The 24,699-nt window shown below is 49.6% G+C and overlaps 10 protein-coding genes across 10 annotated transcripts; 5 read left to right on the top strand and 5 right to left on the bottom strand.

Annotated features, from left to right (window-relative positions):
- Window positions 1–3,016: 3,016 nt before the first annotated feature.
- On the bottom strand, window positions 3,017–3,997 carry C8Q69DRAFT_468498 (hypothetical protein). The gene is made up of 5 exons (XM_028630692.1): window positions 3,901–3,997; window positions 3,600–3,823; window positions 3,523–3,531; window positions 3,381–3,455; window positions 3,017–3,325 (listed from the first exon to the last, which is right to left on the bottom strand). Exons 1-5 carry the CDS (start codon window positions 3,921–3,923, stop codon window positions 3,234–3,236), a joined length of 423 nt encoding a protein of 140 aa, XP_028484636.1. The 5' UTR covers window positions 3,924–3,997; the 3' UTR covers window positions 3,017–3,233.
- On the top strand, window positions 3,998–8,251 carry C8Q69DRAFT_468506 (hypothetical protein). Its single transcript, XM_028630693.1, has 2 exons — window positions 3,998–6,824; window positions 6,882–8,251. The coding sequence occupies exons 1-2, from the start codon at window positions 4,393–4,395 to the stop codon at window positions 7,939–7,941; spliced, it is 3,492 nt and encodes a 1,163-aa protein (XP_028484637.1). The 5' UTR covers window positions 3,998–4,392; the 3' UTR covers window positions 7,942–8,251.
- Window positions 8,252–8,738: 487 nt separating this feature from the next.
- On the top strand, window positions 8,739–9,859 carry C8Q69DRAFT_507367 (transformer-SR ribonucleo protein, variant; the record flags this gene model as incomplete). The annotated part of the gene is made up of 4 exons (XM_028632883.1): window positions 8,739–8,781; window positions 8,863–8,962; window positions 9,031–9,377; window positions 9,429–9,859. The coding sequence occupies 4 exons, from the start codon at window positions 8,739–8,741 to the stop codon at window positions 9,857–9,859; spliced, it is 921 nt and encodes a 306-aa protein (XP_028484638.1).
- Window positions 9,860–10,084: 225 nt separating this feature from the next.
- On the bottom strand, window positions 10,085–10,942 carry C8Q69DRAFT_277656 (hypothetical protein). Its single transcript, XM_028626871.1, has one exon. The coding sequence runs from the start codon at window positions 10,760–10,762 to the stop codon at window positions 10,310–10,312; it is 453 nt and encodes a 150-aa protein (XP_028484639.1). The 5' UTR covers window positions 10,763–10,942; the 3' UTR covers window positions 10,085–10,309.
- Window positions 10,943–11,441: 499 nt separating this feature from the next.
- Window positions 11,442–12,439, bottom strand: C8Q69DRAFT_444945 (hypothetical protein; the record flags this gene model as incomplete). Its single annotated transcript, XM_028629032.1, has 3 exons — window positions 11,442–11,538; window positions 11,672–12,054; window positions 12,278–12,439. The coding sequence occupies 3 exons, from the start codon at window positions 12,437–12,439 to the stop codon at window positions 11,442–11,444; spliced, it is 642 nt and encodes a 213-aa protein (XP_028484640.1).
- Window positions 12,440–12,754: 315 nt separating this feature from the next.
- On the top strand, window positions 12,755–15,625 carry C8Q69DRAFT_277791 (VRR-NUC domain-containing protein). The gene is made up of 3 exons (XM_028626872.1): window positions 12,755–13,454; window positions 13,555–15,010; window positions 15,064–15,625. Exons 1-3 carry the CDS (start codon window positions 12,943–12,945, stop codon window positions 15,574–15,576), a joined length of 2,481 nt encoding a protein of 826 aa, XP_028484641.1. The 5' UTR covers window positions 12,755–12,942; the 3' UTR covers window positions 15,577–15,625.
- On the bottom strand, window positions 15,624–16,964 carry C8Q69DRAFT_468513 (putative 40S ribosomal protein S13). Its single transcript, XM_028630694.1, has 5 exons — window positions 16,699–16,964; window positions 16,543–16,635; window positions 16,434–16,466; window positions 16,141–16,187; window positions 15,624–16,075 (listed from the first exon to the last, which is right to left on the bottom strand). The coding sequence occupies exons 1-5, from the start codon at window positions 16,805–16,807 to the stop codon at window positions 15,902–15,904; spliced, it is 456 nt and encodes a 151-aa protein (XP_028484642.1). The 5' UTR covers window positions 16,808–16,964; the 3' UTR covers window positions 15,624–15,901.
- A 602-nt stretch (window positions 16,965–17,566) lies between these two features.
- C8Q69DRAFT_444948 (hypothetical protein) lies at window positions 17,567–17,896 on the bottom strand (the record flags this gene model as incomplete). Its single annotated transcript, XM_028629033.1, has 1 exon — window positions 17,567–17,896. The coding sequence occupies one exon, from the start codon at window positions 17,894–17,896 to the stop codon at window positions 17,567–17,569; it is 330 nt and encodes a 109-aa protein (XP_028484643.1).
- Window positions 17,897–19,268: 1,372 nt separating this feature from the next.
- C8Q69DRAFT_468523 (putative nitrogen assimilation transcription factor nit-4) lies at window positions 19,269–21,907 on the top strand. The gene is made up of 7 exons (XM_028630695.1): window positions 19,269–19,581; window positions 19,638–20,208; window positions 20,257–20,516; window positions 20,568–20,674; window positions 20,723–20,978; window positions 21,028–21,247; window positions 21,305–21,907. The coding sequence occupies exons 1-7, from the start codon at window positions 19,476–19,478 to the stop codon at window positions 21,783–21,785; spliced, it is 2,001 nt and encodes a 666-aa protein (XP_028484644.1). The 5' UTR covers window positions 19,269–19,475; the 3' UTR covers window positions 21,786–21,907.
- Window positions 21,908–22,171: 264 nt separating this feature from the next.
- On the top strand, window positions 22,172–24,161 carry C8Q69DRAFT_468528 (putative monooxygenase). The gene is made up of 4 exons (XM_028630696.1): window positions 22,172–22,543; window positions 22,600–23,319; window positions 23,372–23,512; window positions 23,566–24,161. The coding sequence occupies exons 1-4, from the start codon at window positions 22,250–22,252 to the stop codon at window positions 23,776–23,778; spliced, it is 1,368 nt and encodes a 455-aa protein (XP_028484645.1). The 5' UTR covers window positions 22,172–22,249; the 3' UTR covers window positions 23,779–24,161.
- The last annotated feature ends 538 nt before the right edge of the window (window positions 24,162–24,699 follow it).

The raw sequence follows: 24,699 nt of genomic DNA on the forward strand, positions 1-24,699 counted from the left end.
TATCGAGGAGACCTTCCTCAACAGCCAGCAAACTATCATAAACATACGGACCAGTCCATCAGTCGCAAAGATAACGACATGAATTGTACTGCAACTGCAGTTCACTGCCTTGCGCAATTCTCTCGAGCATCAGGCTTTCTCGGAGAAGCTGTATAAAGTGGGCTGGCATCAGGTGAATTCGCAGTTTCCTCATTGAACCGTTAAGTATGAGGTCTCTGGCGGTTATACGCTAAATAACGGGCTACATATCGGGACATGTCCCGCGACGTGATCATGGTTTCCGGCGCTTAACGGGGTCTCTTGTGTGGAATACCCTGCACAGCCTGGCAAACATGGGAACTAGGCTGTCGATATGAAGGTGTCTGTTTTGCGTGGTTTGCGTGTCAGCCAATCCGGCTCCTATGTGGTCTTCAGGCGACCGCAGTAGACCCAGCCTTAGGCGTTCATGACAAAGAGGCTTTTCCTGATTGAATCGAAGACTGGTCCATCCACGAGCTCTCCTCTAAGCGCCTGTGGAGAAGCAGCATACAAGCGTTGGTAAACATGACCAATTGCGGATGGACAAGTCAGGACATCGAACGCCTGGGTAATAATAATATATATGGCAGCTGACTCAATTGCCCCAGCAGCGGACATATAGACTCTGGTATCATTTCTACCGCCGCAACCATGGTTGTACCTGCATTGTATCCAATCATAATTACTTCTATTAAAAGCACACATACACCTCGCGCCGTCATGATATGCTTGATTCTAGCTAGCAATCCGGGACCATTTAGAAAGTGTATATGAGATGACTATAGCGGTTCTATCCGGTTAGCCCATAATCTGAAGGATAAGAGAGAACAGGACCTTGCATTTCCAGTGATAGGATCTTCTAAGCAGACTATTTCGGTATAGATCGTAAGTCCAGGTCTTTATTTGAGGGGCCGTTAACGGCTCGCGGGGGCGGTCTTAGCCCCCCTCCTCACAGGAAACACAGTAATGGTGAATCAATTGGCTTGCCAAGTGTGTAAATTAGAAGTCGAGACGAGTGGAAACGGGGATCCACAGTAATCAGTCAGACGGGTTCAGAAGTTGTCTTTCGCATTCGCAAAGCTTTCGGTATTATTATTAGGGCAGCAGGCGAGGATCCAGCGAGCTTCGGGTTTTTGGCATACCCGAGGCCAGAAAGCTGCATCGCTCCAGAATTCTTTCTCTTCTCCGCAGATAATATGATACTATAGCTGATGGGGTAGTATCAACTACGGGTTCTTCTAAACTCCATCTTGATAAACTACGGCGGTTTGTTGCTTGGGGTCAGTGGGCCCGGTAAGTAGCGGACTAAAAATATACTACGGTTAACTCATACATAAAGGTACCTAGTTAATTATCCTCAGTTTAAGGTCGGGCCATGAACGGCCCGACTGATGTTTATCTGACGACTTAGTATCTGAGTTACCAACCTTTCTATCCGTGAAACTTATCTCGAAATTGTAGGATATTCCTGAATGAGTTATTCTGTAGCTTACGGATTGCAGTCACCGTAGGGGTGCGTACGGCTCTCTCAACAAAAGGATAGGTAACAATCAAGTTTTCATTGTTGATGAGCTCTAATGGAAATGACTTTTCATACTAAAAGAAAATCGCTGATTACTCTGAATTGGTTATATTAGCGTTCGCTGCTTTCCATTGGAATTTGCTCACACCGCACTCGTTCATTCCACCTCAGGGTCAACTAAGGCATATCACAGCTCCGGGAACCTCGAAAGACAGTCAAGATGTACAATCTCAGAATCGTCTTCGTTCACACCTATATCTAACATGATTACCTGAAAGATGTCGAGCCTATAGCGAACTATCATAAACTTGGCTATGGTGGCTGTTCACACATGGCTTGCAACAGACCAGGTCTCCGCCAAATACGTTGCTATGAAGATTCTCACTTCTCAATTCAGCGCAAGAAGAATGACATATAACGTCGAGTGGCTGAGTCAAAGGGCGATTGACCTTTCTGAAGCTGGTGTTATTCTCACCGATTTCGGAGAGTCCTTTATGCTATTAACTACAAAATGACAATCTTCGAATATTCCACTACTCTCTGTTGCTCCCAAGGTGTGATTCTTACCTGAAGAACCGCTTTCCTCTGCTGCAGATACATGGGCATTTGATTGCGTTGGATGGGAAGTTTTGGGCCAGAGACATAGTTTTGAACCTTTCTTCACTTGCCTACACCTGTTCGTGTGACTGAGGAGCATGTTAAGGTCCTTGGTAAGTTACTACTGGGGGCGGGGGAGCGGTGCGGTAAGGAAAAGAAAACTCGACAGAGTGGTTTTGCGACGCGTACACCGCTCTAGCATAAACATCACGGGAAAGAAGCGATCATGGGACGGCCTCTCGGGGAACTCGATACAGGAACCTAGGCGGGGAAGATACATGGAACAGATGGAGGAGGAAGAGAAGATCGCTGTGTTCGAAATGCTGAAAGGTATGTTCAAGCCACAGGAAAGTACAACTTCGAGTCAGGTTCTCCGTCTTGAATGGACGAAGGAGTGGGCTATGCCAGAACTTGGAGAGAATCTAAGTTAATCTGGGGAAGCTTAGGGGGCGTGGGAAATCCGACTAGATAAACCTAGATCTAGTTATCATTGTTACTTAGTTAGTCCTCACTAAGCTTTTCGGAAGTAGAATAATACTGTTTTTAGTTCAAAAGCTTCACTAATTAGGTTACGGTATCCACAGCGCATTGATGCAAAACCAATACAAATGAAACCGTGCTCATAGCCGCGAAGTACAAACGATAGCTATCTTATCAGTGTATTCACTGTCTATAGATATTCTATAGCATTCTCCGAGGGAAGTGACAAATGGCGGTGTTTACCGCGGTTATGTAGATTTCTGACCTACACCTCCATACTGGAGGCATTAAATGTGCGCTATTTCCATAGGGATAGTGACCCGAGTAGCCTTTAGACTCCGGATGACATGAATTATCATACGGATGAGAACTATTTCTTTACGTTGTCATCTACAGAATGCTCGCATATAGTAATGATGTTTTGTTAGAGCTTTTCTAGTTACATCCAGGATTGCCATTCCATCCTACCTGAGCCCCGCAGCGAAGGATCAGTCGCGACCCATGGATGTCTTAGAATTAACTAGACAGCCAATGCGGGACCGCACAGGGAAGGGTCCCTTTTGCATTTGACCTTGAGTGAAAGAGCGTAGAGTGCTTTCTAGCAACCGGTCGACGATCAACCGCCAGCTACGTTTCCACCCTGCTGCAAGGCAGACACCTGCTTTCGAAGCTCGAGGAAGAAGTCCTTTCCGTTGGCCATTGTGTTTGCTGTACTGTGTTAATCGTAGTATACCTCGTGTGTATGACGCGAATGTGGACATACGCTTGGAACCCCAAGGACCACTGGCTCTGTTATTCACTTCTTTCCCCGTTGGCTTGTATGCAGTCGGCTTTGGCTCTGGTAACAGATCATGAAGGTTTAGCTTCTATCCGTTAACTGTCGTACAAAATTCCGCAAAACATACCTCCTGGACCTGCAGCAAGTTATAAGCTTGTTAGCAGATATGCATTATATACTCTGTTGCACGCAAACCCGACATACCTCTCCTGAGAGCACCTTTTGACTCGGCCGCATTAAAGCCTCTGACCGGAATGTGTTGCTCCTGCGGAGGACCGCTAGGGACCTGCTGTGCTCCCCAGGCATTAGGCGAGTTGGCACCATGAGCACCGCGATGGCCCCCTTGTGGACCCGTTCGATCTCGTGGACCAGGAGTGGAATGCCTCTGGTTTGGGCGGTTTGGGTCGTACGGTCGGCCTCCGCGCCATCTGAGAGGAAATGCGGGCGATTAGCTGACGGTGGCTTCGGGCAGGGCAACGGACAGGTGAAGGTATGGCGAACTCACCGGTCATCACCGGGACCACTCATCCTGGACCTCTGTTGCCCTGGACCGGATGAGCTGGTAGCTATAGCAGACGTGAAACGAAGCTCCGGTACAAGCTGCTCTAAGTAAACGGCGCCAGAGTTGGATCTCAGCCCTGGGAGGTCACCGGGGTCCCCGCCAATCCAAACGTGGTTAGCGCGGTCTCGAGCACGTCCATAGGCGGACCTCGCCTTCATCGCGTTGTGAACAGGTCCCCTTACGGATCATCGCCGTCGCAACGCTCTCTCTCTTTATTATCCTTTCTTTCCCTCGTTTCCTGGTCAGTCAGTCGAGTCATGCGAACGGCGGTCATCTCTTGCTCGCTGCCGACTGCCTTCAGCCTGGCTGGGTCTGTCACTGTTTGATTTCTCACCCCATCTCCCAGGCGGCCTTCGACGATACGTCTCGCGCAACGCCTTATCAGCGGCGAACAGAATAATAACAGCATCATCTACTTGTGTTTCATTTATAGCCATGGCGCCGATGGCTGTTCCCAGACCTACTCCTCGCGCTTCGAGGCCGCGATCCAAGGCCCCGTTGAAGGGCGGCCGGCCGTCCGATCCAGACCGCAGCGAAGGACCTCCGCTTAAGAAACGAAAGTACATACCAGGTGGACCTGGAGGGGGAGGCAGATATGTCGAAATTGATGGCACTGAGACACAGGCAGGCCCAACCGCTACAGGAGGCCAGACCAAGTCCACTAGCCGAACACGTCCGCATACGCGAGATCATAAGAGCAACTCTGTCCAACCGCCGCCAACGACGCCCCCGTCAACACGTCCAAGACGAGAAAAGAACCAAAACCGCGCGAGATACAGTTCTGCTACGGCTGCAGCCCTCGCGCTGCAGCAGGATGATGGATACAAGCCCCGAGAGGAGAGGGGTTGGGAAGAGTTCCACCCAGACCTTGACATTGAGGCGAAATTCGCCGTCTTCAGCTCAGACGAAGTCGATGGCTTGACTCGGTCCTCGAGTCTTCCACAAGATGAGTCGCACCGTGGTCCAGGTGGGAATGCTGAGGGAGAAGGTTCGGGTGATGCGGCCACGAATGGGAATGAGGTGCCACCTCCACCTATCATCACACCCTTGAAACGTGGTCGAGGCCGTCCTCCTCGACGTCCTGATGCCATGCTCAGCGGTATAATCACTCCTAAAGAACCGAAGGTAGTGCCTCTTCCTGGCCCGAACCCCCGCGAGAGACTCACCTTACCTAAGCCGTCCTTTCATCTCCGAGATCCTTTCGTTCGTTATGAACAGAAGGGAATCGGCCAACAGAATTATGTCGACCGTACCATGGCCAGCGTCGGGTATCAGGAGAGCGACCTCTTTCTCCGTCACGATCGACGCCTAATTCGCATGACAGAAGGTGCTCAAGAGGAAGACTTGGACATTAGCCAGCCTACAAATACAGAAGGAGACATAAACTCGGCAATCGGTGGCGCTGGTGTAGGCAAGGTTGAGTATGACATGGACGAGCAAGATGAAAAATGGCTAGAGGACTACAATGCGAAGCGGCGAGAGGACCAGCTGGAAGCCATTAAACCGGCAGTCTTTGAGATCACTTTGACCAAGATCGAAAAGGAATGGTACGCACTCGAAAAGCGCATCCCAAAGCCAAACCCCAAGCCTCCGCAGACACAGCGACCTCGTTCGAGCTCCGCAGCGGCTGTGAATGGGGAGACCGCCGGTCCAGGCGAAGAACAGGATAGCAAGTGTGCAATTTGCGACGACGGTGATTGTGAGAACTCCAATGCAATCGTCTTCTGTGACGGGTGTGACCTTGCAGTCCATCAGGAATGCTATGGTGTGCCATACATCCCTGAAGGTCAGTGGCTTTGTCGAAAGTGCCAGCTTATTGGTCGGGGTTCACCTAACTGCATCTTCTGCCCGAACACTGAAGGTGCTTTTAAACAGACGACAAGCTCAAAATGGTCGCATCTGCTGTGTGCAATTTGGATTCCTGAGGTTTCTATAGGGAACATGTCTGTGATGGAACCAGTCACCGACGTGGAAAAGGTGCCGCGAAGCCGATGGAAACTCACTTGTTATATCTGTAAGCAGAAGATGGGTGCCTCGATCCAATGTAGCAACAAGAACTGTTTCGTTGCGTTTCACGTTACGTGTGCTCGGAGGGCACAGCTCTATCTGAAAATGAAGTCGGGCCACGGTAGTCCTGCGATCATGGACTCGAACCTGCTGAAAGCTTTTTGTGACAAGCATGTGCCGCCAGATTGGCGAAGGGAACATAATACTGATGTTGCTACTGCTGAGGCAGTCGAATATTACAAAAACACCATGCACGGAAGACAGTGGGGTGATAGTCAGGCAGCTGCGTTGGCATTGGAACCATCTTATTCCCACGAGATGGATGCTTTTTGTGATGACGGTCACCACATGAACACACCGCGGCTGACCCTTACCGTGGGGGGCAATAAAAAGAAGCGGTTAGCAGCTCCCAAGACCGTCTGGAAGCTGCCGTCTGGAGCCCCTGTGATACCACAGGTCGTGCTCAACTCTGTTGTCGCATCTCTTCAGAGATTCTCTGTCCGCCAGAGAAAACAGTACGCTGAAGATGCGTGCAAATATTGGACACTTAAACGAGAAGCCAGACGAGGGGCAGCACTATTAAAGAGATTGCAACTCCAGCTTGAGACATTCTCTTCTATGGAGATGACTAGAAGGAACTTCGCCGGTATGGGGCCTATAGGCGGCGTAAGGCTGCAGCGACGCATCGACTTCGCCGAGAGACTCTTTGTGGACCTTGACAAGATAAGGATATTGTGTGACGAGGTTAAGAAACGAGAGAGAGAAAAGTTGAAGGATGCAGAAATGCTTCGAAGTATCGTAGACACTGTTTACTTTCCCATACCTCCTATTCTCTGGCCAATATTCGAAAAGGCACAAGCGTAAGTCTCAGTTATCTCGCGAAGCTGACTTTATCCTGTTTGCTGACGGTCTGGCAGGCTTGACAACAAGGCCGCTTTCCGACCTGGGCTCCTTGCAGTGCGCTCAAAACTAGAAGAGCGCGCCTATACATCTGTCGCTGCGTTTTCTGCCGACCTGGCGAGTGTCTTCACGTCAGAGATCGGTGTCCAACCTGCTGGGGACACCGCCGAATTACAGATGCAGATCAGTGGGCGAGCCCCGGAACTCAGTCTGGAACAACGCGAAAAGCGAAAGCTGGCGAAGAGAATCATCAAGTCTATCCAGCCAGCACTAGAGGATGCGATCAAGAAGGAGAGCGAGTTGAATGGCCGGCCTTTCGAGAAAGAACTGAAGGATCTCGATTTGATTCTGGAGAGTAGTGTTCTTTCTCGGAGGGCGTCCGTGGCAGCTGGGGCTCCTGCTGAGCAGGAAGTTCCCGGAAAACCCATGGCCATTAATGGTGAAGTCGAGGATGTGCCCGAGTCTGAGGCAGCAGCCACCAAAGTCGAGCCCGATCTAGGCCGCGTGGAGGATGAGCCGCGGGATATAGCCATGCCTGATGCTGATGAGGTTACCAGCTCCGCTAAAGCCCAGGATACACAACCGGGAACCGAAACCGCAGAAGCGGAAGCTGTAGCGCCAGGCGAAAGTAACAATCCTCCATTAGAGGCGGTCGACTCTAATCATGCAGCCGTGAATGGTGTTATCAAGCACGACCATGAGAGCGTCGAGTCGCAGGCTCCCGGTGGATCTGGAGTTCCGCAGCGAGGGCCCTTGACACCGCCCTTGAGTTTCCAGGGAGATCAACAACTTCCTCTGGAGCAAGGTGGCATCCAGTGGTACATGCAGCCTTTCGACCCCGTTGGAACCACCATCCATGAAGAACGCTGGACGGGGAGGGATGTCATGCGGGGAATGAGTGAAGAGCTGAGTGAACTTGACGAGGATGAGCTTAAGGACCTGGTCGACAGTGAACCGGAGCTCACGGAGGCCGCGCCTAATGGTACTGCCGAAGTGAAGGGCCAGCCTGCCGTTGCGACCGACGACACGGCTGTCAAGGTCCATCGGACAAGGAGACGATGGCGGGGATTCAAGTAAAGCCCGTCTGTTATCCCATTGTTACATGTATGTATGATGTGTATTATTCATGACAGTCTGGAAGGCGTTATTCGGACGGACAGTTTTCAGTTTCAGGAGTTCTGGATGCAGGCCAGCGTTATTTGATGATACCTCTTGGTAGTTGACCAGCGTCCTTCTGAATGACTTCAAAAAATTGTATACTCTAGTGTATTCTTATATGTATGGGGCCAGCCGCGCAATAGTCGTGTACCTAGTATAGGCAGTTAACTATGCATCGAGTAAAGTAGTAAGTACATGATTGACGAAATCAAGTGGTCGTTTCTTCCAGGCAAGAAATATCCTCACAATTATTATTGCATGGAGCCATCGAATTCATACTACAGTAATTATTTTAGCTAGATCGATTCATCCATTAATACATTAATATTATTAGTTAGAGGTTCCTGCAGTTGGGCTTCTTGGCGTGATCTCAGCCCATGTGAGGCTGGATCGATCTCGCTGGCTGCCCTGCGAACGTCAAACCCCAGCAGAGCCTGCAGCCTTGCCTTGTCTCACCCAACGCTGCCTTTTTTATTTTATTTTATTTTATTTCCTCCCTTTTCCTCTTCCCTCCTTTCAATCTAACCGTCAGTCTTTCTGGCCGTAAACACCCTCTGTCACCTGTTGGTTCCTGTCTTTGCGGCTGAGCTCCTCACCGAACAGGTCCCGTCCGCGTCTATTCCTCCCCGTAGCTGGATCGCGCTTTTTTTGTCCTGCTTCATCCCTTCTTGCCACCTTCCCATTTCCCTTCCCCCATCACCTTCACATCACTCAACATGGCTACCGCGGAATACGAGAACGAGAACGGTCGCTACGATGGTATGTGTTATCCTGTCGATTGGGTCGCTTCGACTTTTACTGCTGTTGGTGGCAGCTGACGCTGATGCCCATGTCTGCCAGACGAACCTCGTTTCGACCGCGACCGCAGTGCCTCTCCCCGTGAAGATTCGCGTGGAGAGCGTACTCGTAGCAGATCTCCCAACGGTCGTGCTTCTGACCGGTACGTGACGGTCCCTCGATGGTCCTTTTTGCCAACTTGTCGGCAGTTCACACTGACGTTATGTTTAGAGCTCCTCCCTCTGGCCCGCGCAAGGATGATGAAGACGAGGGTGCAGTGAACCCTGGCTCGAATCTCTTCGTCACCGGTATCAATCCGCGCCTGACTGAAGCGGATGTCTCGCGTCTCTTCGAGAAGTACGGCGATGTGGAGAACTGCTCGATCATGGTTGACCCTCACACCAAGGAGTCCCGTGGCTTTGGCTTCGTCAAGATGGTCACTGCTGAACAGGCCGACGCTGCCAAGGAGGGACTCCAGGGCGAGGTCATTGAAGGTCGTACTCTGAGCATCGAGAAGGCGCGTCGTAGCCGCCCTCGTACTCCTACTCCAGGAAAATACTTTGGACCCCCTAAGCGTGGTGAGTAGATACCCGTTCGCGACAATGTCGACCAGGCACTGACGAAGCCAGAATTCCGTGGACCTCCCCGTCGAGGTGGTGACCGTTATGATGACCGACGTGGTGGCGGCTACGGATATGGTCGTCGTGGTGACGATCGGTACAGCCGCTACGATTCCTACAGTGACCGTAGCCGGGACTATGACCGCGGTTACGGACGACGCGACTACCGTGACTACCGTGATGACTATGGTGGCAGTGGCAGCTACCGCGGAATCGACCGCTACTCTGGCCGCGGTGAGGACCGTTACAGCCGGGATGAGCGCCGTGGTGAAGACCGCCGTGGAGGAGATGACCGTCGCGGTGGTGGTGGTGGTTACTACGATCGCGATGCTAACCCTCCTAGCTATGATTCAGCTCCCGCGCGCGACTCTCGTGACGCCTACTCGAGCCGTTCCTACGACGGCGCTCGCAGCGGCGAAGACCGATACTCAGGTAGGTAGGTGAAGTTCCGCGGAAGTCTGGTGCGGGACAGACAGAGCAGTCTGCTGGATGGCGGTTGTATGATCTCGCATGACGATTTATCCCCCAAGCCCCCTTCGCCTGGCCCCTTAATCGTGTTCCTTTCCTCTTTGTATTCCTCCCAGATGGCCCTTTTCTTTTCACGGTTCCCCGTGCTGGCTCGGAGCTTTTCCGTTACGGCAGCGCGCACGTCTCATTTTCTTTTATTGCTTTCAAAAAATCGGCACTCGCGTCTATCTGTTTCTCGGCGATATCGAAAGGTCACCAGCCACGATCGACTCAAGTCAACTGTACACAATCTGCTTCGTCACCTTTCGGTCGCTGGATGATGTTCTCTTTGTTACGCTCGGATTCCGGAATATTTGGCGGCGGAAAAGTACATCTTATTACGTTGTAATCCTCGGTTGTCTCTCATGGTCAGCACTACTACGTTACAACTTCCGGACATGGTCATTATCGCTAGTCAGCTTTCTCGCCATATTGCGTCTTCTCACGTAACGACTCGATCGTCTTCGACGAGAGCAACCCAACAGCAGATGTGTTCCAATTGCCCGCAGGGGCCACAACGCCTCAGCTCCAGGGGGGATAATTTGGAGATCGTCTGTCTGATCCGACCTAGTCGCCTTCGTCTTGTAGTCTCGCCACTGTCTTGCAGAGGTTGCCATGCCCATAGTACACCAAATGCAATGCAGACCCCTGTAACCCATGCATCGCATCCAATGCCAGCAACCTATTCGGATTCTATCTACCATCGTACTCCGACGGAGGCTTCGATCCATCACTGTACCTTTCCGGCTTGGCCGGGCTGGCAAGAGGTAAGGAACGATGAGAAGAGATGCTGATGTGAGATAGCGCAGTGAATTCCTTGCCACACTTCCCTTCATTCCAAGAGATATCTTCCTGATTTGCTGTCGGGCCGGAGAGCTCTGCGCGGACGACTCTCAAGAGGCTTCATTGCTACTATCTTCTACGGGGTATTCTGGCATATGATCTTAGTCGCTGTAGATGTTCATCGCTCAGGCTAACTACTCAGGAACGTCCTCGGGAACATTGGGACTGGCTTGCGGTATCCTGACTTTCCGTGACTGCGTATATTTCAGTTTTCATAATGAAAGAAAATAGTGAAGGCTCTTTTTGTATTCGTTTCACTAGATTAGACTTAATCGTGTCTCTGATGCCTGGGTCAGGGATCCGGTAAGCGGACGGTACTCCCTCTTCACTAGTTGCTGTGGCATTCTAGCCAATGTCTGACGGCAAACACCGTTTCGAAATATCCTCGTACCCACTGCGCGGTAAACGTCCAGTCGGCCTCTCCATCAGTGGTGGTGCTATGGAAATCCAACTGATCAATCACGAGCGCACGCGAGATGAGGTTGCTCAGGGGACTGTAGTCAAGAGTAACTTTCCTGGTCATACCCAGAATAAGAAGGAAGTTCCATAGTATCTGGCGCCCTGGCAAAAGCTGAAAACCATATCGACATTCATTGTGTGTCCCCCCTCCCCCAACAAAAGGTCATGAAGCGTAATTCGGGAGGTCTTCCCAAGTTCGGATTTAGGCCATATTTATTCGGTGGATTTGTTACCCGCGGGGCCATTGCCTTCGACCTCTTTGCTTTTCTGGATGAGAAATTCGCCTAACACGCGAAGGGGGTCTGGCGGCCTATAATGTAGAAGTGTCAGTAACCAACCGTGATCGATCAACAATGGAACCCAGGCGCAAGTATTGAGACAGTCGCTCGAGTCTTTCAATTGAGACCCCAAAGCGGGGGGCAGTAGTAGACGAGATGACATACTGATCTCTCACAACGACTTTCATCCCTTCCAGAAGATAAGGCGCGATCTTCTCGTTCATGAACACACGAACAGGCGCTCCTCCAGCACGAACCTGGGGAGTGCCCGCATTTGCGGCAGTCGAGGAAGATGCCGCGGCGAGAGTATTGCCCCCAGCTCCGGCTCCAGCTCCAGCTCCTGGCACGGTAGCCTCGGCGGCGCTCTTGGTGTCCTGCACGGGGACTGCGCTGCCGTCCATCTTGTCTGAAGTATGGTTCGTGTTTGTCGTGGGGTTAGGTACGCTGAGTTGTGGTGTCTGGAGGAATGGAGGTTGCGGAAGGGAGGAGGACGAGGAGGACGACTGAGTATGCGGTTGTGGTTGTGGTTGTGTTTGCGAAGGTCGCGACTTTCAACGAGATAGAGATTCTATGTCAGAATATGCGCGCGACTCAAAGGAAAAAGAAGAAGTTGGTTGTGTGAGAATGAGGGAAAAAGAAACCCGAGAAGACCGATTCTCAGGAACGGGGGAAAGTAGAAAGAAAAACAACACAACACGATCAATGAGCACAAAGAATAAAGAAATAAAGAAAAAAAAGAAAACAACGCTTTTTCTTTTAAATTTCGCATACACTGAAGTTGCTCTGCTGCATCGGAGAGTTTGCGGCCACCGCAGGCGGAGCTTCTCGCGGAAGCTGGGGCTGGAGCTCTCCACTGCCGCCGGCGTGCGAGTGGAGATCAGCGGCGCTTAGCTGCTGGGCCGTGTGTCTTGGGGTATTATTATTGTCCGCCATTATTGATTGGGGAATTTTACTGAGAAAAGTGCATTAATATTTGATATGATGGCTGCTAATAATAATGAGGCGTTGTTGTTAGTTACTAGGACGATTTGACTTCTGCTTATCTGATTCCCTGAATTACTTACTAGGCAGGGGTCGAGAGTTTCCTGATTGGAATTCCCAGGGTCAGGTGCAAACAGTGCAAAATAAATCATCATTATTGCTGATTAATCTTTCAAGGCGAAAGAGAAAAAGACACAAGGTCAGGTGACTACGCGTTGCTCAGGGCACGTCTGAGGCGTCAATTTGGCGATCTGGTTCGAGGCTGCAGCTGGAGGGGATTTATTATTCCGCCATGTTGTTTGGGTAATTGACTACTATTTGATTCTTTGGATGAGTTGGGCTCTATATATCTCTCAAAACAATCGAGGCAAAGGAGTGGACGTGCAGTTCTTTTCTTCTCCAGGCTAGATTGTCTCTCTCTGGCTAGGAATAATGCTCAGGCGCTTCCTTCTGGTATGTCTCTTCTTGACTTTTGGGATATTCAACGCCCATCAGCAAAACGGGTGAAAACGGCTGCGCAAGATGAAGTCGTCTCTATTCCTCCGAGTCGACAGGAATCAGACACCATTAATTCCCAGGATAAGGACCAGACCCCACTTACTACTACTACTCCGCCGCGCGAGGTCTCAGATCTGGGCCTGATTTCATACCCGGAATTACCTGCCATTGACGACCCTGAGGCTCTATTACCAAGCAGCCAGACGGAGCTGGAAACGTCTTTACCTGAGATTGCAACGGATAAAGCTGCCATTGAGAAGTATGAAGCCTCCCAAGCGCAGGATGGCGAACTTGGTCTACGCCAAAGATTCGGAGAACGAAAATGGCTGAAGGGAAAGAGCTCCATATATGTCGATGCATTCAACCTTGCACTAGAAACAGTGTTAGAGGAGGAAGCGCATCTATTCGACGAGGCTGAGATGGAGGTATTCAATCAGTGGAAGGAGCTGTCGTATGAGGCGCAGTATTTGTATGTTCTTGACTGTGCTTTGTATTCTTTTCTCTTGGTTTTCCGTTTCCTGGTCATTAAATATTTGTGGGAGGTTTTTGTTGCTGATTCTTGATGACAGGTACGTGCGGCTCTTCCTTCGCAAGACTTATGCATGGCACCGGTTGAACCGCCTTGGCCACTACGACGATGTAACAGATCTACCTGCCGCTGTGGCAGATCTACAGCGCACCCGCAGTCTCCCAGCGCGGTCCAGGATTAAGAGTGACAACCCTGCTGAGCTTGAGCCTCCAGAAGGCTCGGTTTTGGGGGACTCTTTCAGATTTGCTGAGGGGACTGAGGATATAACAACGCTTGAAGAAGCTTCTTCATTGCTACTGCTTGAAGAGCTCAAGGGCCTGGCGAGAGAAGCCAAGGTTCAAGGAAAGAACAAAAATGAACTTGTCACAGCTTTACGTCAAGCGAGTCAGACCCAAGGGGGACTTGATTGGACTGCTGACCGGACTGAGGGTGGAGGCTCGAACAGAGATTCTCATTTCACGAGGAAGATCCTTGATCATACTGGAGATTGTATCAGGCTGTCATCTGCTCCTCTTCGGCTCTTCGAACGCGTTCATCTGGTGTTCTATCGATCCGAAGAATGGACCGAAAAGTCCCTCACGACAATTATCCTGGCAAAGATATCGCGCAAGAACTTTCCGGAATACATCGTGTCTCGCTCCAGTGCCATTTTCCCTTCTAGGGGGGCACTCCTGGAGTTCGAGGCTGCGCTACGGACCCAGTTTCGGATCGACAATATTCTAGAATTCAATGGCACGCCAACCCTCGAGCGACTGCAGACGATCAGGGATCTCTGTGAGAAGGTATATCCTCGATGGAAGCATCTACTTGATCTGGAGCAGCGAAAACAGGAGAGCGTGTACGGGACCGGTGAAGGAGCATACCTACGTCGCTTCTCCCCAGCTTGGGTTTACACGCGGATTATCCACAAGGGTCTACAACCTCTTGGGCGGTTCAAAGAGCACAAGAGGGAACACGAACTTTTGACGGAATTGCTCGACCAGCGTCTGTTCCATTCTGCTAGACGCGGGGGCTGGTATCAGAGAAAAGCTCTCTTGGAAGAACATTATCTCTGGGCTCTGACGCCCTCGGAAGGACGCAATGAAGAAGCTCAGAAAAAGCACTGGAAGCGAATAGCCTTAAGGACCTGCGAAGAGGGCCTTGAGGATCCTGACTGTCATATTATATACCACTACGATCTGCAAAAGAGGATCACCAAGTTAGAACGGTCCTTGAAAGTGGTTAAAAGAGAGCAGCATGATTTCGGACACGTCATGCTAGCGAAGCCAGAAGAGCGTGTCATAGAGGGTATCCGTCTGGAGAAGGACGAATCCCCAGCAAATACCTCTTTCTTGAAGACGGGCGGCGAGCCGCTCTCGAAGAGGGGCCGACCTACCGCATGGGTCGACGAGCAAATGGACGGAGGTGAATGTAGAGTGGAGACTATGTGTCTGAACTGGTATAAGGAACATGGCTGGAAAGGCTATCATTCTGAAGGAGGCATCGTGCGCACTTTGGTAGGTAGAGCATCTCCCTGATCTTATTGACACACCGCTAACCAGCCATCTAGTTCGGATACCTCTTCTACGACATCATCTTCTCCTACGTCCCCAACGTCTTCCAAACCCCATTCCAGACCTGTCCACTAGACCTCCACACCGACGCATTCTATCCATCCCGCGCATCTGAGATAAATCACCGCCTCGCAGAGATCTCCAACGGCGCCGCCGAACGCATCATCCAAGATATACACGCACGCGAATTCCCCAACCAGACCTGCGCCATTGGCATTGACTGGTCATTCGAGCTCGACGATCTAGTCGAGATCGTGCGGTGTTTCCGCGGCGAGGCCCTGGCGACGATCTGTAAAGTCATGGCGCAAGAGTATCAGCAGCGGGGAGGGGGGATTCCCGATCTCTTCCTGTGGAATGTCGAGAGGGAAGAGGTTATGTTTGCGGAAGTAAAGTCGGAAAATGATCGGTTGAGTGATACGCAGCGGTTGTGGATACATGTGCTTATGGGCGCGGGCGTCAAGGTTGAGTTGTGTAATGCGGTTGCGAAGGAGGTTAGGGTGATTAAATAGGTCATTCAACTACAATACATCTGATCCCTACTCGGAAGTTTAAGAGAACTACATGAGTCTGAAGAATATGTCGTACAAGTTCCATTTTGTTTTCCGTAGAAAAGGCTAGACTACCATGTCATAACTTTTGTTCATTCCAAGCCAAGGGGATCCCCGGGCCTGGATGCCTTCGAAAAAACCCTCGTTGTCCGCCTAAGCGAAACCAAGGATCTGACAAGACTACCTCTTCATGGGGTATGGGAAAACCTCCTTGCCAGAAGTGGACAAATCCCTCCAGACAAAGAATAACCACGCTGCAAAGTCGAAAGTCGAAAAGGAAACCCCTTTACGCGACCAGGGTGCTGGCGGTGGCGCTCTCGTATCTCCAGGTGGGGGGGAGGACACCGACGGTCTTGTAGTAGCGAGACAGACGGTGGATACGGGACTCGATCAGAATGAGACGGAACTTGCTGTCCTTGTCCTTGCGGTTGCGCTCAAGGTGCTTGCGGACGGCAACGGCCTGAAGAAACGAATTAGCACTTGAATCTATCTGGAAATGAAAAGGGTTTCTAATATAATCCTCACCTTCTTGATCAGGAAGTAAAGGTCCTCGGGGATCTCGGGAGCGAGGCCTGTTACATTCAAAATCTCTCTGTCAGCCTATTTCTTGACCAAGCAGAGGCATATGGATAGAGTTGCATTTCTGCAGGACTCTATTTTGTATATTGAATTCGAGCGAAGGCATTCCAAGGATAGAAACTGGAAAGTCTTGATCGTGGGAGATTATGCGCCAGTGCAATCAAGCCTTCCTAGCTCCACCTTTTCTGCCTTTCTCCTTCATCCTATCGATACGATAGGGAGTGCGAGTGGTGTCGTACCGTTGGACTTGAGGATACGGAGGATCTTGTTTCCTGTTGCAGTCGCATGTTAGAAGCCATGTCCCATTTTTTTTCCCCCGATTTTATATCGGACAGGGCATGAACATACCGGTGACGACCTTGACCTGGGCAATTCCGTGGCTGTCACGGAGGATAACACCGATCTGAGAGGGGGTAACACCCTTCTTGGCCAGCTTGGAAACTGCGAAAAAAAGAAAAACATCAATATCACTGTCCTTTCAATATCGAATCGGCCGAAACGTACTCTGCTCAACAACCTGGTCGGGAGTGGTCTTGAGCCATGCTGGGGGGTTGCGAGAGTAGGGGATGGCAGAGGAAGCAATTCCCTTTCCCTTGGAGTGAAGGCGACCCATTTTGAATTGGTTGTCGTGAGGGTGAACTTGTCGACGGTGGTGATCTTTGCGCTGGACGGAGGTCGGGAGCAAAAAGGAAATTCGAACAATTAGAGATTCCGCTGATACTCAGTGTGCGTCCCGGCGAGCCAGGTTGTGGGTCAGGTGACTCGGTGGGCCCGCTGCAACGTTTTTCCATCTCCCGACGCGAAGAGTTTATTATCTTCCCAGACAGCACAATCTTTTCGGTTTTCCCCCTCCAAGTACCCAAGACATGAAATCTTTTCGACGTTCTGAGTCTGCTCTATGATGAGAGAGCATGAAGGTCGATCTCCTATTCAAACTTACTCATAGTGTGTACTGCCTACAGGGTATTCAGTCAAGGTTAGTCACTTTTCCCTGCTGCTCGTCGCCTTCTGCAAAACACTATGATGATACAACACCTTTTTACTTTTTATTTCTGGTACCTCTTATGTCAGAAGTGGCGCCTTACGGTGTCACTTCAATGATCTTAATGGACTTCTGACTCAAATCTCCCAACTACGTTTGCTTCATGTCAATTTTGAAGTGATCTTGCTAACATCAAGAAGAGTAATAGGGTAATCGATATCTCATTGGATAATTTCGGAATTTCCGATAAATGAGTATATGATGAGGGAAAGTGCGTTGGTTGATGGATAATCCGGATCTTTCGTCTACATATCTATTCAATGGAACTTATTTTCTCAAAAATCTTTTGCTTTCTGAACAGTAAATTCATTCCGTAAATGTCGCTTGCTATCAGCAGATGAGAGTCTGGATCAAGTCTTCGGGGCCAATGTTGTCTATTATCGCTGTATGGGCTTTTCTGTATCTGTTCCGCCATATACCGTTGCGCCCGGGAGCAAGGTCGTTGGTATCCAAGCTGTCCTTGATTGCTTCATGGAATTTGAGCATTGCTTGGTTGTTCCAGCCGTACATGTGCGCTACCTGATCTGCAAGCAGGGTATGGGTTCGATATTCTCCGTAGCCAGCCTTTGCGCATTCATCGATCATTTTGCGAATCGCCGCAACTGCTTTGAGTTTGTCATCCTCGTTACCACCGCAGACAATGTTGACAACAAGGTGCATCTCTCTGTTGGCGATGCAGTAAGTCGGAAACAGGTCGAATCCCTATTCTGCATGAAAACGGGTGCCGATATCCAGAATTTTTCTTCACATCTTCCCGTCCTGTCGGGCAGATTGGCACGAAGAAGAGATGACCTGCATTCTTCTTCCAGTTCCTTGATTTATGCGACCCCTGAACAGACTTGTACCGGAGAATCCAGGTAATGGTCTTCAGGAACGTCATCTGGGAAGAGGAAGTGGGCGCCGTGAATCGTGTAGAATTCTTTCTCGACCGTTTCGAGCGTGTCCTGGATTTGTTTCTGCGTCCCGTATAGACTTCCTGTTTAGAATGTCTGTCTAGCTCGACAAGATACTAGTCGTGCATTGTATCTCGCCATAGAAACCCAATAGCAGCCACCGCAAGGCATCGTTAATGTGTATGGCGAATAACTTCCCGGGATCTGGCTTGAACGCCGGTAAAATACCTCCCTTTTTTCCTGTGACAGCTAGTTCCTGGATAACATGTCAGATCTCGAAGGATCTTCTTCATCATCAACGGTTTTATGGTCTCTACGATCTCCCCGAAGTCGTCACCATTTCGGAAGGTGACCATGAAAGTCAGTTTGAGGCATCAACCAGAACCCCATCTTCGTCATAATGCCAAAATTGGATTGACTGTAAGTGCGTATCCATACTGGAAAGCTCTCCAGGTTGGATTATCTGTGCCATTGGGGCCTGGCAATGCTCCCATTCTGGTTTTGATAACCTCGCCGTTTGGCAGGAGGACCTAGTTTATAAACATCAATATGTGGTATTTACTAGGTGGTGAAACAAACACTTATCCCCATCAAATGAGCTCCGGTACTATATTCATAAAACTGATCTTGTCATCATACCGTATGGAGTATATCCAACACTGTCATTTAGGACGACATATTTTGAGCCCAGTATCTTTTACATTTCGTCAATAGTTGCATAGGACTTTTCGCGTTTTGACTCTGGTGGAAGCGCCGGCAGCTCGCCCTTGCGCGCTGTCACTAAAGACACTGTCCGATTGGAGTACAATGAGACGAGGGAGCTGTTGCCTCTTCTAGTAGACGTTGACTAACTTAATGCCAGAGTGGCGAGAATCTGAAAGGACGGGGGAGGCTGGATAGCCTGCTGGGCATTAAGTATGCTTCGAGGCCATAGCAGTTTAGATCCTAGTGAGTGCCTGTTAGCTGAGATTCCAGCACTTGCCTTCTGGCAGGAATAAAGCTTCACTTATCCTTTCTCATAGCCAATCTGGTGCTCTCGGGAAAGTACCAGATTACCGAGTTCACTCTTCTACACCAGTACGGAGATCCCCCATCCCCCGGTCTGAGCATTCGGGGAAATGTAAACGACCGCGCATAAACCACCAACCACCCGAGGCATCCATGATCCCCTCCTCTTCCTTCTTCTCCACATCTCCGCTTTTTCCCCCAGAAACCATTTAGCCATAATGTCTTAGCATGCCTTCCCCGGATCACCCCACGTAGACCAGTTCCAGGGTATTGCAGCATCTATGCTGTGCTGTAAAGACGATATTTCCGCTCAAAAAAGACCTCTTTGATCCGGCTGCATGGCAGAAAATATTGATACTGAGCCTCATACAAACGACACGCCGATCACTCCTGCGAGGCGTGGGTCGCAAAATGCCGAAAAGGTGACTAGAGCGTGTGATAATTGTATGTCACCGCGGTGAAACCTTTAGTTGAGAACCGGACCCGCTAATATCATGCAGGCTCGAAATCAAAGTCGAAATGCTTGCTGAGGCCGGATTCAAGGACGTGTGAGAATTGCAAGTTCCTGGAAGTGCCCTGTACTTTTCTTCGTACGGTAAAGAAAAGAGGACCGCCTAAGGGGTATGTTAATACCCTTGAGCAGAGACTTTCCAGCCTTGAGAATATTATCACAGGGCTCCAAGCGAATGCTCCTAGATATGGCACGCCAGACTCTATTGGTCATCGTGTGAAGCGTCAGGCGAGAGAAGAAGATGTTCAGCCAGCTGAATCAAATCAGAGACTTGTCTCTGCATCGGAAGTTGAAGATGGTCGAACGGAGCGTTCGACGGTGCTCGGATACCTCTCCATAGATGAGAACATGACGATGAGATACCATGGACCAACTTCGGGGCTGCATCTCATCACTTCTTCTCGTATATTTGCATCTCCGTTTTGGCAATTCGCCAATCCCGGCTTCTGGCCTCGCAGCAAGCGGACGATTTTCCGAACGGAAGACGACATAGTATCAGCCGCTGATGCGGTAGTCGGTGGCATCCTTCCCAATCTTCATGTACAAGACAAACTACTGGAGTCTGTATCCCCTTGGTATTTTGTCCAGCTTGTTCTGACGTATCACAGGGCCTATTGGAACCATATCCATCCGTCATTCCCTATAATCCACAGAGAAACCTTTCTCTTCCAGCTGAATAAAGACCGGAAAAAGATCCCTCGTATGGGGCGGTCCGCACTCGATCAGCTTGAGCGCCGTATACCCCAAGTTCTGCTTCTGGCGATGTTTTCTCTCTCAGCAAGATTCGTAGAGAGCTATGAACCGCAAGAAGACAGCGACCCGGGGGATGCTTATGCGACTAGAGCAGAGAGCCTTATTGCTCAACATAGTACGCAGCCGTGCTCCAACATGGTCTTTGGATTCGTCTAATTTATAGCAGAACAAAGTACCCTCCACATCTGCCTAGCCATTCTCTTGATGGCTTATCGTGAGATAGGTACAGGCGGATCGAGCAGCTGGATGTATGTGGGAAATGCCATCAGAATGGTTAGATATACTATGGACTTTGGGGCGCTGCTGCTAATATAGACTTAGGCTCAAGACCTAGGACTTCACAGGGATCCTTCCATCTGGAAGAACGTGGCCTGCTTCAAGAACATGCCTTTGATTGAGATGCAGATACGACGTTCAATCTGGTGGGGCATCTTCGTCCTTGACAGATATATCTCAGCGTGGCAAGGCCGCCCTTGCGGTATTCATGAAGACGATTTTGACACCAAACTCCCCGAGGATATACTTCACGGTGCGAGGGATGTTTATGTAACCTGCTTCAAGGAAGTTATCCGGTTATGTAGGTGCTTCCGCTTGATTATAGCGAGTCGATACTGACTAGCTGCTAGCCCTGATACAAGGTCGGATTCACAAAGCCTTCTATTCTGTCGGCACTAGACCAGAAAGCCAAGAAAAACTGAAAGATTTTGAACGGGACCTCGATGTATGGGAGTCTCAGCTACCAGAGTGTCTGGCAGTGCGACACGAGCCTGGAATCCAAATTCCCGTGGCTGTCATAGCACTGCACGCGCAGTTCTGGAGCTGTAAAGTCTTGCTACACCGTCCATTGTAGGCCACAATATCCCCTTATGGCCATTATTCTCCGCTAACATGATTGTTTTGTAGTCTAGACATATCCGACGAACCTCGCACGAATTCGTCTTTATTCACGGCGACATCCGCTGCAGTAGCCATCTCAAACCTCGTCCAGCGTTTTAACTCTTCTTACAATGCAAACTTTGCCCCTCCATTTCTTAACTACTATGTTTTCACCGCGACGATAATGCATCTCTTCAACCGTTCAATGTACCCTCTCCTCTTCTCCCAGGCTGCTCTCACCCATTGTACAGACTGCTGCCGAATGATGAGCACTATCTGGTCCAGTGCAGCGAGGACGCTGCATATCATACAGGGTGTTGATCGTGAGGTTGAAGATACGCTCCCTGTAGTATCTACTAGTACTTCGGAGAGAACTGAGATGATATCTAATTCTTGGCCGTCGCCGATAGCCGATCCAGATTGGTTGTCGTTGGAGACATGGAGAATGGATACGAATCCTTCGGACGAGATGATTCCCACGACGTATTTTCAACCAGGTCAGGCGTGATGCTTTTCTTCTTGTTCTTCTTTTTTCCCTGTGTATAGCTTTTATAGTGGTGATAGTTTCTGCGTGCAATTGGTTAATATGATCTTGATTTTATCTTCTAATCTTTGCTAGTTTTATTCCGGTAGTTGATTCTCAATAGTAAATGCTATCTTCGTGCAGACCACCCAGTGTAGCTAGAATGCAAATGCATTTGCCTTATCGGCACCAAATCAATTACCTACATTTTCTGCGGAACATGCTGATGAGTCCTGCGATCACCCGGGGATATATTCTGGCGCGGAGAAACCAGATTCCAGAATATTAACTTCAGAGCCCTTTGTATTACACAGTCGGTCAATAATAGCCGGTAAACTACCCCGGGTGTTATACTGCCAGATAAGAATAAATAGAAGACAATGTAAGTATGAGGCTCTCTGAATTACCGCTTCTAAACTAGTTACGTTTCCTGGATTATTAGAGACACAATGTTGACAGAACGACCTTCAGATGACCGCCAACGAGTCATCATCGTCGGTGCCGGACTGGGTGGCCTAGCATGTGCGATGGCAATGCACCACCAGGGACTCGAGGTTCTGATATTCGAAAAGGTACGCGAATTCTTCCGGTTAGGTGACAGTTTGGGACTTGGTGAAAATGCTCTCAAATTGTTGGAGAGATGGGGATTGCGGGAGCAGCTCGTCGCCATTGGAAATAAGAATCCGAACATGAATATCCGCAGGTGGAACGATGGGAAAATCCTGGTGACACAGCCGTTAATGGTGAGGGAGCTGGGACGAAATAGCTGAATTAGTTCGCTTGTCTAATTCTCTGCCAGGACATGGCAGGATATATCGGACATCGCGGCGACTACCATGTCTGCTTCATCGACCGCGTGGAAGAATTGGGAATGACCATCAACATGGGACATGAAGTCATCTCTTACGATGAAGATGCTCCTAGTATCACACTCAAAGATGGACGGACTTTCTATGCTGATCTTATTGTCGGTGCGGATGGGATCAAGTCTCGGGCAAGGGAGCTTGTTCTTGGCTTCAGTGATGCTCCAAAGAGTTCCGGTTATGCTTGCTATCGGGCCTTCTTGAAGGGTGATATCTTGAAAGATGTTCCAGAATGCCAACCCATCCTGAACCGTGACTGCGTCAATATCTGGATTGGAGAAGACATGCACTTGGTGCAGAATACACTGAGAGACGGTGGGGAGTTCAACTGGATTATAACTCATAAGGACACTGAAGACATCAAGGAAAGCTGGTTCCAGCCTGGGAACATGAATGATGTCCGAAGCCTGGTCAAGGATTGGGACCCTACAATCACGTCCGCTATTAATGTTACCCCCAGTTGCCTCGACTGGAAGATTTGTTATCGTGCTCCTCTCCCGACATGGGTTAGCAAGAGCGGGAAGATCGCACTGTTAGGTGATAGTTGTCATCCTCACCTTCCAACTAGTGCTCAGGGTGCATCTCAGGCGACCGAGAGTGGTGCTGTTCTAGCATTGTGTTTGACACTAGCAGGGAAAGGAAACGTGCCGTTAGCAGTATGTATTAATATCATCATCATCCTTCAGGATGGTTTCTGATTATTCACAGACAAGAGTATATGAGAAGCTCCGTTTTGACCGTGTTCGACAGTCGCAACTTTCGGGAGAGGACTTGCGGAATCGATGGCACAACGCCCTCAAACTTCTAAGGGACGGAGAACAGCTCGATCCTGACGACATCAAGATTAAGGTAGGAATCAATGGCTTTCTTCTAATTAGATTGTCTTCTGACGAGCTGCTTAGAATCGGTGGCTGTACCCCTTCGATGCCGAAGCAGATACCCGAGATCCATGGGATGAAATGAGTGCAAAGGTGAAAAAGGAGCTGGAAACTGGCCATGTTACACCACTCTTTGGAGATGACGGTCCCCCGAGAGTTCTCACAGTGCGCGATGCTTACGGAAAGGTCAAGTCTAATGTGACGGAGTATTCCATTCTACCCAGCCTGACTGTGTAGCGTGGATCTGGAATGGTGCTTACAGAGACTCTAACGCAGTGATTCCTTATATGGTTACTCGGTATATCCTCTAGTGGTTTATGTGTTATCCTCACTGGGTTCTACTACATTCGTTGTTCTGCCCTCAGTTACCTCATTCTGAAGCAGAGAGGTTTTCTTAGTCTTCTGACATTTTCGAGCACTAGGTTAAGGGAATCTTTTATAGTTGCAAAACCTTCTCCCGAACTGCTAGTGAAGAAATCCTAGCGTATTGACATTGTACATTTCAATCTTGGGGCAGACCCTCCCCCGCGTCCACAATGTAATACAATTTGATACTTTCCAGCAACTCATGTAACAGGACCCAGTATAGTGTCTCTTTAATATGTGTTTGCGCCCTGAGAATCAATATAAGTTGCTTGCATACCTACAACCGGCATTTCCTGTGGATGGCGAAGAGATTCGAAGACTGCCAAGCACCCGAGGAGGTAGCTAAGAGATATACACCGATATGTCTATAGTTGCTGAATATTCAGAGCCCTGTGAACCTGGTTCTGCGCGGTAGTTATCAGCTCCAAGAGCGCGGCTGATGCTGATTGAAGTGGAGAAACATGAGTTTCGTTGGAAACTATCCAATTCAATGCATTTCATCACTTTATGTCACTATTTAGCGCATTCCCTCTGAACACAGTCAAAGACCAGAATAGTCATTCAATACCAGGTCGCACCGGGATCCGGTCTTCTACCTGTAGACCGAGAAGCGCAATTATATTGGACATAATTTCGCTTAGCTATACATCACCTGTAGGCAGAACTATCTAGGCGCCATTATTGCCATACCCAGTCTAGGGACTATGCCCAATACGGTCCCGTATATTTCACTTTCCATGGAACTCTAACTGTAGATCCCAATGTTTTTATGAGCAGGACTATATATGCTCA

This window comes from Paecilomyces variotii, assembly GCF_004022145.1.
Source record: "Paecilomyces variotii strain CBS 101075 chromosome Unknown C8Q69scaffold_6, whole genome shotgun sequence".
In the NCBI taxonomy this organism is placed as follows: domain Eukaryota; kingdom Fungi; phylum Ascomycota; class Eurotiomycetes; order Eurotiales; family Thermoascaceae; genus Paecilomyces; species Paecilomyces variotii.

Excerpts from the sequence above, each read along its gene's own strand:
- C8Q69DRAFT_277656 (XM_028626871.1), bottom strand. The coding sequence starts at position 10,762 with ATGAAGGGAAGTGTGGCAAGGAATTCACTGCGCTATCTCACATCAGCA.
- C8Q69DRAFT_277791 (XM_028626872.1), top strand. The coding sequence starts at position 12,943 with ATGTCTCTTCTTGACTTTTGGGATATTCAACGCCCATCAGCAAAACGG. Across the intron at positions 13,455-13,554 it reads TCGTATGAGGCGCAGTATTT|GTACGTGCGGCTCTTCCTTC; the intron begins GTATGTTCTTGA and ends TCTTGATGACAG. Across the intron at positions 15,011-15,063 it reads GAGGCATCGTGCGCACTTTG|TTCGGATACCTCTTCTACGA; the intron begins GTAGGTAGAGCA and ends CCAGCCATCTAG.
- C8Q69DRAFT_468513 (XM_028630694.1), bottom strand. The coding sequence starts at position 16,807 with ATGGGTCGCCTTCACTCCAAGGGAAAGGGAATTGCTTCCTCTGCCATC. Across the intron at positions 16,636-16,698 it reads CGACCAGGTTGTTGAGCAGA|TTTCCAAGCTGGCCAAGAAG; the intron begins GTACGTTTCGGC and ends TTTTTTTCGCAG. Across the intron at positions 16,188-16,433 it reads CCGTATCCTCAAGTCCAACG|GCCTCGCTCCCGAGATCCCC; the intron begins GTACGACACCAC and ends TGAATGTAACAG.
- C8Q69DRAFT_468528 (XM_028630696.1), top strand. The coding sequence starts at position 22,250 with ATGTTGACAGAACGACCTTCAGATGACCGCCAACGAGTCATCATCGTC. Across the intron at positions 22,544-22,599 it reads TGGTGACACAGCCGTTAATG|GACATGGCAGGATATATCGG; the intron begins GTGAGGGAGCTG and ends ATTCTCTGCCAG. Across the intron at positions 23,320-23,371 it reads AAGGAAACGTGCCGTTAGCA|ACAAGAGTATATGAGAAGCT; the intron begins GTATGTATTAAT and ends GATTATTCACAG.
- C8Q69DRAFT_468498 (XM_028630692.1), bottom strand. The coding sequence starts at position 3,923 with ATGAGTGGTCCCGGTGATGACCG. Across the intron at positions 3,824-3,900 it reads AGTGGTCCCGGTGATGACCG|ATGGCGCGGAGGCCGACCGT; the intron begins GTGAGTTCGCCA and ends ATTTCCTCTCAG. Across the intron at positions 3,326-3,380 it reads TGGTCCTTGGGGTTCCAAGC|CAAACACAATGGCCAACGGA; the intron begins GTATGTCCACAT and ends AACACAGTACAG.
- C8Q69DRAFT_468506 (XM_028630693.1), top strand. The coding sequence starts at position 4,393 with ATGGCGCCGATGGCTGTTCCCAGACCTACTCCTCGCGCTTCGAGGCCG. Across the intron at positions 6,825-6,881 it reads ATATTCGAAAAGGCACAAGC|GCTTGACAACAAGGCCGCTT; the intron begins GTAAGTCTCAGT and ends ACGGTCTGGCAG.
- C8Q69DRAFT_468523 (XM_028630695.1), top strand. The coding sequence starts at position 19,476 with ATGGCAGAAAATATTGATACTGAGCCTCATACAAACGACACGCCGATC. Across the intron at positions 20,675-20,722 it reads TGGGAAATGCCATCAGAATG|GCTCAAGACCTAGGACTTCA; the intron begins GTTAGATATACT and ends ATATAGACTTAG. Across the intron at positions 20,979-21,027 it reads CAAGGAAGTTATCCGGTTAT|CCCTGATACAAGGTCGGATT; the intron begins GTAGGTGCTTCC and ends ACTAGCTGCTAG.